Source organism: Salminus brasiliensis, chromosome 21, assembly GCF_030463535.1.
Source record: "Salminus brasiliensis chromosome 21, fSalBra1.hap2, whole genome shotgun sequence".
NCBI lineage: Eukaryota > Metazoa > Chordata > Actinopteri > Characiformes > Bryconidae > Salminus > Salminus brasiliensis.
In genome coordinates this window covers 6,511,021-6,523,704 of record NC_132898.1, presented here as the reverse complement: position 1 = coordinate 6,523,704, position 12,684 = coordinate 6,511,021, and the positions used below count along the sequence as shown (strand labels likewise).

Here is a 12,684-nt window from a genome sequence, read left to right as displayed (position 1 = left end):
CCAACCAGTCAGGGCATTCTGTCGTAACATTTACAAGTCACTCACTGGATGGATTTTCTTTATTACACCATTCTGAGAAAACTCTAGAGATTGTTGTGCTGAATATCCCAGGAGATCAGCAGTTCTAGAAATACTCAAGCCAGTCCATCTGGCACCAACAATCACGCCACGCTCAAAATCACTGAGATCACATTGTCCCCCATTCTGATGGTTGATGTGAACATTACCTGAAGCTGCTGGCCCATATCTTCATGATCCACACAATTGGCTGATTGCATCTTTGCATGAATGAGTAGATGTACAGATGTTGTGCTCAGATAATAAGCAAACTTCCCCACCTCATTAACCATTTAATTCATCGTGAGAAATCCATCATGAAGTTGTAACAGAGGGGAATATTTCATGCAAAAGAGGCTGCAATGTCCTCTGTTATCAAGGGTAGATTTAGTGTAATGCAGTTACATTTCTTTTCTATGAGTATTGTAAAATTTTGTTATTATAGTTTCATAGGTGCTTCTGAATGCTTAAATACTTAAACTTAATGTCATATATTGTTTCTGTGGCTAAATAAGTCAGAGGAAGAAATATTCAGGTGCCGATTTGGTGCCAATTTTGGCATTTTATACATACTAAACTAAAACTAAGTGTGTACTAAAAAAAACAAAAAAAACAAGCAATAGCCTATTATTATATAGTATTCTCTGATACATATTCTGTGTCGAGATGCAGTTTTTAATATAATATAAATTATATTATATATATATAATTATATAATTATTTTAGCAAAAAAATATCTCAGTAAGAAATAATGGGATGATAAACAATCCTGCAACCTTCCAAAAGTAAAGCTAGAGGAATATGCCTGGCCCTGTACAACTGCACCAGGCATTTCAATGACAGGTAAATTGTTAGATTTTTCTTAAATGTAATTAAAATAATGCTACAGGTATTTTTAGCAAAAAAAAAGTTGAATATATTTTGTATCATTTTAAATATATTAATAATATCTTATTTTGTGTGTGTTTTTTTTTTTATAAGTATACGTTTTTATCTGCTCCCTGTAATACTACTTTTTACGATTTTATGACACTGTCCTTATGCTGCTGTAATACGACTTCAGTGGATACACCCGGGCTGCGAGCGCTGTGGGCTCTGCAGCGGCACCGTGGAAAGGAGTGCTGCGCCTTTAAGAGCTGTGAGGGGCGGGGCCTGCGCGTTCTGGCGCTGGAGCGCTTAAAAGAAGAGTCCACACAGACGAAGCGTTGTTAACGAGTCCATGTAAGTGCTGTAACAAAGTGCTGAATGCCTTCTGTTATCTGTAGCAGTGTAACCGAGCTCACTCCAGCTTCCAGACTCGCGGAACGGGATCTGTACGACAACATGCACTTGCTTATATGCACATGAGTTTGGAATAGGAAGCGAAGACCTACAGTCGACTCTGGGTTCGAGGTGAGGTTTGGAGGCATCTTTTGCTTCGGTCGTGTTGATTTCTGATTTCTCCTCCGCTGTGTTCTTGTTTCGGATCTGGGCGCTGATGACGACAGCAGCGGTTATCAGATTCTGTGACGAGGCTGATCTGATAGGATCTGTTATTGGTCTGAACCTTCAGGAGAACTTTAATTCATGGATGATCTTTTACCTGTATGCAGAAGATTTGGACAGCAAGTTCCATTTACTCAGTTCTGTGCTCATATAGTTTAGTATTTATATGTTTTCCAAGCACTTAGTTATACATGTATAAAGAAATAGTAATACATGTATAACAGTGATAATAATATACTATAATATGCGGCAGAAATTGTGCTTATACCTTTTACAGAGCTATTTTCGTGTCATTTACGTTCAGTACCTATTTGTTTGTGTACTTGTATTTGACCTGCTTGTGACTTTTGCCACTTTTGAGCTTTAGCAGAGTTTTTTACACAGAAAAATTATCTTAAAAATACAGAAAGTCGCCAAACAAACAGTTAACGTTGTACTGCAGTTAAGCAGGGGGCTGAGTAATGAAGCCAGTCTACTTCTACTGCTTCACTGAAAATACAAGATATTTACTTTAATATATTTTCAGCTATTCTTCCCATCTCTATATACTGTATATAGAGCAAGTTAGTCTCCAGTTCCTCTGACATTAGGCATAAGGGCTTGGATTTATTAATGGAATTTGTTCGTTGTTAGCTTATAATTATGTGGAAATTGCTCATCTGCAAAAACAATGCAAAAAAAAACATGTTAGTGTAGTTAGTTAAGAATGAGACGTGGTGTATAATCCACTGTGCAACATTTACACCGCAGACTGATTTGATTGCTGTGCTGCTGTAGGCTGGAGTAGGCAGTTAGAGCAGTGTTAAATGAATGAGTACTGCTAGTGTCTGCTGTAAATGCAGGCTTATAGCAAATAGAACCGGTTCATAAAATGATATTATTTAACAGCAGGTAGGACTTGATGTTGAAGAAACGCTGCAGTTTTATTTCATCAGGTAAAATACAGTCAGATTACGATAGTGCCCTCCTCAGATGAGTCATCCGGAAGCTAGGCGTAAAAGCTGCGTGATTTTTTTTCTTTTCAAACCCGTTTTCCGCCAAGCCCCGCCCCCGCCGCGCTGCGATTGGCTAACTTGTCGTACTAACGACAGCTACGATTGGCTAGCTGTTCATACTCGCTGCTTAACAGGTTTGTTATGGAATATATTCCATGGCTACGTCTAAACCCACATGCTACTGACCATACACACACTGCACATGCCTCGTGTTGTACTATTTAGTGTGGCAGGGTGCTGTTTCGGACGCAGCCCTAATGAGTGTCATGTACTGCATTGGCGGGCTGCTTTATGAGTACGAACAAATAGCCAATCCCAGCGCATGGGGGCGGGGCTTGTCGCTAGGAGAAGCGTTCTAGGACGGTAGACTGACTGAGGGAGTGCGGTGGACTAGCCAATCCTTCAGCCTTGCCGCGCAAGTAGAGCGGGTATGGTTGCTAGGAGACCGCGGGGAAGGTGGAGGGAGTGCGGGGTGTGATCTGGCTGTCTCGTCCCTCGCTAATGTGTTTTTTAAAAACACGAGTGCCTTTTTGTTTAAAGCAGAGGTTTAAATATCATGATAAGCCTCCCAACGATGAGACCTTTGAGAAATCAAGACGTACCGTGCTTGTTCTGCTAATTACATGCTACCACAGATATTATGCTGTGGGTTGAGGTCGTCTGTTTACATTGTTAGTTATATCCTTGAAATGCTTCAGGCTTTATAAGCCCAGGTCAAGGTTGTAAGTCTATTATCTAGTCTTGTTATTGTTGTTTACATAATGTCTGTGAAAGATCACCTCCTGATCACCTTGTGAAACATATCTAAAATATTTAATTTCTAATAAAGTGAAGCATTTCTATTGGTCCTTTCATTGTGTCCAAAAGTGAAAAATGTCAAGACTGGAGATATGATTTTTTATTATTATTTTTTTTATACAATGGAGGTTAATATAAGAAGTCTTATATAAACCCAATAGACTAACACAAGCCTGTCTCACTCTCATATCCCACCATTGTCTCCACAATAGAAAACAGTAAAACACATCAGCGTTAGCTTCCGCTGCCCATAAATACAGCGGAGAAATGTCTCTACTGACCACTGCCAGCATGGTACGCCTTGCACCTGTTGTGAGAGGAAGCGTTCGTCTCATGGGGTTCATTATAATGGATCAGGTTGCGCTGTGTGCAGTGACTGTATCCAAGGTCCAGGGCATGCAGGATGCAGCGAGGGGGATTTTCTTACTTTGCCTTTCTCCCCCTTCTCCTTTTTCCTTCTTGTCTGTCAGCGACTTTGTAAAAACACCTTTGACCTCAGCGGTACCAATATAGTGTCTGGAACTGTCCTCTTCCATGCCATCCTCGTAGTTCTCCTTTACCTTGTATGTGTTCTTCATAGCCGATGAATCGATTAACAGGCAGTATGCAACTTATGTAACCGTGCTGTGTTAATAATGTCATAAAACAACAGACACTGCAGCTGAGTATGCAGCCGAGGAGCCCCTCGTTAAAACACCAGTCCAGTGGCGCTGTGGTCGAGCATTTGCTGTTTGCTAGCAAGAACAGAATACGGGCTGCTTGTAAAAGAAAGAAACAAGATGAAGCTTGCCTCAGAGTTTGTTCAGAGCCTGTCTGACACAGATTGAAAGGCATATTGGGACGAGGCTGACCTGCAGATTGCCTTGGAGGCTGACCAACAGGTTGCCTGATTGGCTTAAACGTCTCAAGAAATATTTGCAAAGCATTTGAAACACTGCAGCTAAACAGATGAAGCTTGAGTCTTATCTAACTGGGTTTCTAGGTTTTCGATTGGCTAGCATGTGAAACTTGCTCTGGCTTACCCTAAAATAGGGGTCTAAAGTGCAGGGTATGTGGTAGAACATCCTAACAGGCCAAATTTGAGCAGTCAAGCTCTGAAATGAAGCCATCCGAGACTTGCCTATTGTATAATCTCACTCGTTATCTAAAGTTAAGATTATGCAGAAACAAATCAGTGAGCAAAACTGGTTTTCACTAGATTCTCAAGCTGTAGGCTGCTGCATTCACAGTATTCCTGTCTTTTATCGCCGTTTGTCCATCAGGCTTCCTCAGAACCCAATTCTACCTTCTTGGAGTCATGTAACATTTCCTTCGATTCAGAAAATGCCCCACTAGATACTACAGTGTTAACACTCCTGATAACGAATCTCTGCTTGCACCCAGACAACAGCATAAAAACATCAGTAGTCTGCTGAATGTTTATAACATGTGTTATAGTGTATGTGTGTGACAACTATGAGATCATTCAGTTGGATGCTTTCTATCCTCGGGGCTTGCAAGGGTGCACAAAGTGTCTCAGAGTCTTTTCAATCCAGGCGTTTGTCATACCACAGCCGCTGGAGTGGTGAAGAATGTTGCTCAATGTCCTTTTTCTGAAAAACCTCGAGCTGGTCCACTGCACAAGGCAGCCACACTGCTTCAGTTAATGTCAGGGAAGGCTCGCTGCCACTTTTGAGGAAAGTGGTTTGGGTGCCCCATTGATGAGCATATAATTATGACTCTAGATTGAGCAAACGTAAATCAGGGAGAATGTGTAGTGTAGAACTTTTGCTGGTCAGGGAACACAGAAACCGCTGCAGCACGTCACCTAGAGCTTTCCAAAAATGATACTGGTGGCCCTGCAAATGAATCACATTGCTTCCCCTCTGGCTGTGTTTCAGGTACAGCGCGGAAGCTGACCACTCGGTGAGAAGAGTGTTTCCTAGCTTGAATGCGACCCGATTGCAGCTGGAGCATGTCCACAGCAGGCTTGACTGCCCAGGAGATTTGTTTACCCTCGCAAAGCCACTTCCTGCGGGGCAGCTATTGCCATAGCATGGCCGGAGCCAAGCCCTCCTGGAAATATGACAAGTGAGTGCCTCAGAACAGATACAATGGGCCGTTGACATGTTGTTGTAAGGTGAGACTCGAAGATGGATTAGTTTTGTGGGACTCTGAACCTCCTCAGATAATCTCTGACGAACAGGGGGTGGCTTGGGTGAAATGCTTCATGAATTGTATCTAGATGCTTCATGTGAAAGTGAAAGGTCTTTTCCTGTGTTTTTACATTTCAGCTACTTGAGCCTTGATGCCTCCGTGAATTACAACCAGCAACAGTTTCCGTCGTTCTTAACAGGAGGCAGTAAGTTAAACCCTTATTCTTGTGCAATGCAATTTATTTGTTGGGACATTGTTAAGAACTACAAGTGTACCTTTAGGAATGTCATGTAAGACGAATAACCCTTTTTGGTCTTGTCATTGACCAAAGTGTCAGTCCAAAATTGTCATCAGGTACTGTCCTCGTTTCTTACAATGCATCTTTCCTTCTTTCTTTTTTTTGTACAGAACAAAGATTCCATTCCCATTCCACACATAGTCCTGGAGCCCAGCCGTTGCCTCCTAAAAAGTCCCGTCCTATACAGCTGTCCTTATCTTCCCCGGTTGATCCCCACACATCGAGCCCTGTTGAAGATGACCAGGTGGTCCCTGGCTTCCAGCGGCTGTCAGTATCTGATGGCATCTCCCCACCTCAGACACCTAGTCGGGTAGGGAAGCCTCTTCCCCCAATCCCTGGTTGTGTGGAGCCATCTGCTGACCAGGCAATGGACAGTGAGGTGGAGTCTTTTACTGGAGATGACAGTTGTTGCCTGGTTCCTGATCAGGTTCCCAAATCCCCTTTGCGATGCAGTATGCACAGTCGCAGTCAGAGCTTCAGAGACCGTGGACATCAAAATTATGCCTATTTTGAAGGGCCATCGTTGTCCCAGCAAAACAAGCAGCAGCAGCCTAAGAAGAAAAAGCAGGAACCAGATGCTCAGGAGCACCTCCTTCAGCAGCAGAGGGAACAGGAGCTCCATGAACAGCACCATCAGCAGCAGAAAGCGGTGTGTCTTCGGCAGCAGGACCGGGCCCTGCGCAAGCTGCGGCGCTCCCATTCGGGCCCGGCCGGCTCCTTTAACAAACCCTCCACCCTTCGCCTGCCCAGTCATCAACGGAACACCCAGTGCCCAGACAAACCCGAAGTCCCTCCTCGAGTACCCATTCCTCCACGGCCTGCGAAGGCTACCGCCGACTACCGCCGCTGGTCAGCGGAGGTGTCCTCGGGGGCTTACAGCGACGAGGACAGGCCTCCAAAGGTCCCGCCCAGAGAGCCTTTGTCAAGCGGGACATCTCGTACACCAAGCCCCAAGAGCCTTCCTATTTACCTCAATGGGATCATGCCACCCACCCAGAGCTTTGCTCCGGACCCCAAGTATGTGAGCCGGGGCTTGCAGAGGCAGAACAGCGAAGGTTCCCCGTGCATTTTACCCATCATGGAGAACGGCAGGAAGGCCAGCACCACACACTACTTCTTGCTGCCGCAGCGACCCACGTACCTAGACAAACACGAGAAGTATTTTGTGGACAGTGCAGCGAGTCGAAGCACCGAGGCCTCGGGCTCCAGTCTAGACTGGGCCTGTCAAAGCAAACGGAAAACGCACTCAGACTTTGTGTGAGGTGAAACGTTATAGGACCTGGACTGTACTTCATTTGACAAGGGTTCCTGCTGCCTGAGCACCTAAAGGACACTTCCGCAGCTCATGAGCAGTTATTGTTAGTTTACCTAAAAGAGTAGAGTAAGTTACATACTATTTGCAGTTACTGAGATTTCTTGTTGCTGTTATTGTGTATTTTTTGGTTGTTCTTCTCACAGTGTCAACAAAAGTCTGACATGAAAGCGCTGCTTCGAAGGCACCTGTCACTATGGACAATATCTCAGAGTAATTGTTTTATATGTGTTAATAAGTCGTTATGTGAAACGCAAGTGTTTTTAAATGATGCTGTGGTGCAGTTTTTAGGTATGAGCTGGTCTGGTACCTCATTTTATGCAGTGTTTTTCTTTCTTTCTTTCTTTCTTTTTTTTAGACTGTGTTCTTGGTAGTCAGGCTTCGTATTGCTTTGAAGAATTGCTGCTTCTGTGGCTGAAAGTGTGCTTCAGGGCTTCTTGTGTGAAAAACAGAGGGACAGCGAGTCAGTATGGCATCTGTTTGTTTTGTGTTGCACACTAAATATGAAGTACAAAAAAAAAAAAACAGGCCCAGCTATCAGGCCCATCACAGCTATCTTGCGGCCATGTTGTTAGTGAAGGATATTCCATCTAAATCGGACTATTCCATTGTGAATAAACAGGCACGGAGTTGGAAATGTCTGCGGTTTAGCCTCCTGGGTCATTGATGTTCTAAGATGTTGTCCAGAAACTGTGCCTGTTTGAGTGTGTGTATGCATATGTGCGTATGAGTGTGCATGAATGGCCCGTCTGTGAAAACTGCAATCAGACGTTCTGCAGACGATGTGCATGTTACATAGGAATGGTCTAAATATAGTATTTGTGTTCACTGTTGTGCATGGGCAATATTCATAATGCCACCTTTACAGCTTTACATACGGAACGTAGGACAAGGGTATACTCGCGATGCGCGTTGTAGTAAATGGCCGTAATGCAAGCTGGAAGTTGCTGATTTCTGATCTTTGAGAGGCAGCTTCTGTTAACCCCTTAGACCCTGTACATAAGCCCACACTTTTCACACGTTTCATAAGCCCCAACATAGAACCCTGTGGGACTCCACAAGGTTTGCTAAGCCTAATGGTTATCAAGTAATTCATAGGTTCTCCAGGTAATTCATTTAGTAGTTTCTACTTTAGGATGAGGAACTGAATAATAAAGCTAAGGTTGAGGGTAGAGCTGGGCAATATGACGATATTTTATCGTATCGTGATAAATTTTGTTATCATGATAACAATATGCTTTTCCAAGTATATAAGTATATGGAGGATACTGTTAGTTCTTAATAAACACTGATCAGCTGCAGGCTTTATTACTAACAGTGTAATTAGACTGGTTTAATTAGCTAATAAAAATCACTGTATTCAGTACGGGAGAGGATCTGAATAGTAGTTTATAAGAATCTGTCTCTACTGATCTCTACTTTTTAGTCTGTGAGTACATGTATTGTGATAAAAATGTCATGTATCATGAAAAAAGTCTTTAATCGTGATATAGTATTTTTACCATATCGCCCAGCCCTAGTTGAAGGGGTTAAAAACTCTGATCATTATAGATGCATGGACTCCTTCAAAGTTTCTGAATTTTTGCAGCTTTTTAAATTTCACCACAGCTTTTTAAATTTCAGGTCTAGAGTATTTCTCACGAACAAAAAGGGTAGGGTGCACGTTCCCTGTTTTGTCGTCGCTTTCTGAAGTGTAGCCTGCATAGCATTTTATTGCGCAAAAGGCGACTGTCTTGAAACCTGTGAAAGTGTGTTGGTCTTGTTCTCTAGCTGGTGTCTTTGAATAGCTTAAACAAGCTGTGAGTCAGAGTTGTGAAAAAGGACTGTCCCCAGTACTACCTCCCTTAACAGGAATGAAAAATAATTCTCTTTATTAATATCCCATTATCCGAGAATGATAACGAACCGCGTAGACAAAGCTTTCCCTATCTGAGCCCATTTTTTCCCCTTCAGTGTACTTAAGGCCATGAAAACCATTAACTCTAATCTCGTATATATGTCTATTCTTTGATTACATTGTTTTCATTGACACAAACCTTCTCAAACCTCTCTGCTTCTTACACTTCTCGAAAATGTTTACTTAAACCTGTATATGTAGCTACCCCCCACTACCCCCACCTCCCCTCCCCATCCATGTCTTGTACATTTGGCTGACCTGACAGAATCAGTCTTTCCTGTTCCTGTACATGCATACCTGTCAGACGTGATTGCTGTGGGTGTGGGCCTCTGAGACTTTGGCTGCTGGCAGCGGGTAAATGAGATGTTTTATTGTTCTATATTGTTCCAACACCAACGTGATTACTCAGTAAATGTAGCAAGTGCATCAAGATAGCCCTGAAAATAATGATCATAAAAAAAATACAAATAAAAAAAGCCCACAAACGTGCTGAGCTCAGAGGTCAATTTTCCACGTCACATTAGGAAGGGACACAAGCGTATCTGATGCCACTTTTTTGTGTTGTTTTTTATTTTTTATCTTTTACAAATTCATTTATCGAAAAACAGATGTTTACATTGTACATTGTATTATTTAATCATTTGACCTGTTTTTCCTGTGTCTTATTTGAACGAAATGAAGGCAAGTTCAAGAATAACTAATAGACATTCTCTGCTGTGGTATAGACAAAAAGCAAAATGCACTGAGAGAGCAGTATATTGTGATGTGTAAAAGTATTTAACATAGTCCTCCTGAGTAGTGCTATGTGTAGTATAGCCTCTAAATGGGAAAAAAGAAAAAACAAAACAAAAAAAAAAAAACCCAAAATAAACAGATTTATTTATGAATCGGCTTGTTGGTTTCTTCATCTGATGTCCATGCTGTATTTTGTTCTGCGAAAGATGGCCTATCTCTCCGGAACACAAAGATATTGCTGTTTTGCCTGTTTTATCCCGCCCACGCCTCTGCCTCATTACCGCTGGCTTCATTCCAGACAGGAGGAAGGTGAACCGTGGTGTCACCCTGCCGCTGATCTCAAGTCAGCTTGCCTGACGTGTAATGGTTAAGGTTTGATTTCACATAGGGGCCTTACAGGACGACTTGTGCCAAATGTATGAATCACACACACACACACACACACACACACTTCAACAGCTACATTACCTGCTTGGCTTCCTGTTCGGCGTTGAGACATTTTGCCCTCCTGCATAGCTGGAGAGTGAAAAGTAGAATCTGGTCTGATCTGGTCTCCCCTGAGGTGGCTTGTGTGTGTGCATGTCCTCTGTATGGACCAATCAAACCACTTAGACTGACCTGTAAGAATGGCTTGGTCCACAGGTGTGCTTGTTAACACGTTTTTGTCGTCACTCTGCGGATACATTACATTTGAATTGCTGTGTGATAAGGGCATTAACTTTTATAGTTTAATGACGGTCATTTTGCTCAGGAGTTTTTTTTCATTAGTTTAAATGGCCACAGGTGGTTCACCTTCCGAAACATTAACTCTGCTTGAGTGGAAACGGAGTGACATGACACAAGCATTATTAATAATCAGAATTATTGTGTTTTATTGTTTTATACAGTTGATGCATTGGTCAAACATTTGTTGCTAGGCCTAACTCCAACCCGAAACATGGCTTTAGACTTACTCCTGGTCATAATCCTAACACTAAACCTGCTCTTATGCCTACTTTTGGATCTAATCCTAACCCTTAATCTGTTCTTATTCCTACTTTAGGTCCAAATCTTTAATCTAGTTCTATACCTAATCCTGGCCCTTTATACCTACTCTTGGCCATAATCCTAACCTAAACCTGTTCTTATGCCAATTTTTGGATCTAATCTTTAGTCGTATAGCTAATCCTGGCCCTTTATACTAACTCTTGGCCCTAATCCTCACCTTTAATTTGGTTTTATCTCTACTCTTGGTTCTAATCCTAACTCTTAACCTGGTTTTATACCTACTTTTGGTTCTAATTCTAACTCTAAACCTGGCCCCTGAAATGGTTCTTATTCCTAATTTCTTAAATCTAATTCCTTAGCCTAGTCCTATACATAATCCGGGCCTTCAATAGCTGCTTTTGGCCCTACTCAAACCTAAAGCTTGTGTTATGTCTACTTTTGGCCCTAAATTTTAGTCTAGTCATATACCTAATTCTGGCCCTTTAAACCTACTCTTGGCCATAATCTGAAACCTGAACATGTTCTATATCTACTTATGGATCTAATCGTAACCCTAAACCTGTTTTATACCACTGTTGGTCCTTTGTCTTTTATCTACTCTTGGTTATAATCCTAATCCTTAACCTGGTTTTATACCTACTTCTGGATATAATCCTAACCCTAAACCCAGTCCCTACAATTGGTCTTATTCCTAATTTCTTAACATAGTTCCCTAATCCTTGTTTTATACCTACTTTTGGTCCTAATCTTGACCCAAAACCTGGTCTTAATCTTAACCTCGTTCTATCACTAATCCTGGTCCTTAACTCTAATGCTTTTTGAGTGATAAACTGCAGACATCTTGTCAATACCTGACAGGTATATAATCTGTAGGGTCTGTAAATGACAGTCAGTTGTCTTGATAGTGTGGCAGCAGGCATCGTGCTGTTGTGGGATGATGCATGTCTAGCTCAATCACGGCCTGATCAAAAGAAGATTTATCACAGCATCAGACTGAAAGATGAAAGCACACATCAGAGGAAGAGGAACATACCAAGGTTATCTGGTGGAAAGTCACCCAGCACTCTGTGGCTAACATTTTGAAGTCTTTTCAAGAGGCCTCTACAAGAGCAGCAGCAGCAGCAGTAAAGCGCTAGAGCAGTAGAGTAAGACCACTCTGGCATCAACAGTCCTAAAGGGCACAACTGAGATGGTTTGGTCTTGTGAACCAACTTCAGACACTTGCGTCCCTTTTTGTCTTTCTGTTTCATTTGAGGTTACGAAACTTCTGCCGTGCAGTCTGTAGTGTGGTTGTCAAGGTGACAAGTCACACCCATAGCTCTTTCCTATTGCTAAAGTTCAGTAATCCCTGTCCACTCCACAGGCACAGTGACCCAAATTCATAGAGTTTTGCTTTAGGCCATTTTAATTCATGAGTGCTGTGCAGGTAGGTATAGCTATTTATGGATTTATGGTTGCTGTTTAAACAATTATCCCACCATTTGAGGAATGGATTTTGCTGCTTAGGCTTCACTGTGGAACTTGAATGACTTTTTCCTCAAAAGAGAGGCCCAAAGGCAGCTCTCTAGCCATTTAAGCTGTCAGTGTAACTCTCTAACCAACAATAACTTAACATTTGACTGTAGTTTAACTTCCCATGATGTTCAGATGCCCACAAAAGTGTTTACTGGTCTCCACCACATAATACTCATTACTGCTGATTATTTTTTATTTTAGTATTATTTTCTTTGAGGCCTACTCTGAACATTTGTGTGGGTTTACATAACAGAAGCAGTAGTAATTAAGGTGCTTTGAGGAACCTTCGAAAACCTTCGAAAAAAAAGGTTCCTTGAAGGTTCCTCAAAGCACCTTAAGAGGCCACAGTTTCAAATTGTAGAACCTCCAAAAGTTCTTTAAGAAGCTTATACCTTTAACAGTGTACATTACCATTTACATTACCAGCTTAACAGGCGGTTTGTGTTACTGTGCCTTTAAGACTGACATG

The 12,684-nt window shown here is 42.1% G+C and overlaps 1 protein-coding gene across 1 annotated transcript; it reads left to right on the top strand.

The window, feature by feature from the left end:
• Positions 1–1,278: 1,278 nt before the first annotated feature.
• errfi1a (ERBB receptor feedback inhibitor 1a) lies at positions 1,279–9,845 on the top strand. The gene is made up of 4 exons (XM_072665765.1): positions 1,279–1,449; positions 5,216–5,405; positions 5,609–5,676; positions 5,880–9,845. Exons 2-4 carry the CDS (start codon positions 5,266–5,268, stop codon positions 7,028–7,030), a joined length of 1,359 nt encoding a protein of 452 aa, XP_072521866.1. The 5' UTR covers positions 1,279–1,449; positions 5,216–5,265; the 3' UTR covers positions 7,031–9,845.
• Positions 9,846–12,684: the final 2,839 nt, after the last annotated feature.

Bases quoted from the DNA above. Each gene is read 5' to 3' on its own strand.
- errfi1a (XM_072665765.1), top strand. From the start codon at position 5,266: ATGCGACCCGATTGCAGCTGGAGCATGTCCACAGCAGGCTTGACTGCC. The intron at 5,406-5,608 runs GTGAGTGCCTCA...TTTACATTTCAG, and splicing joins CCCTCCTGGAAATATGACAA to CTACTTGAGCCTTGATGCCT. The intron at 5,677-5,879 runs GTAAGTTAAACC...TTTTTTGTACAG, and splicing joins GTCGTTCTTAACAGGAGGCA to AACAAAGATTCCATTCCCAT.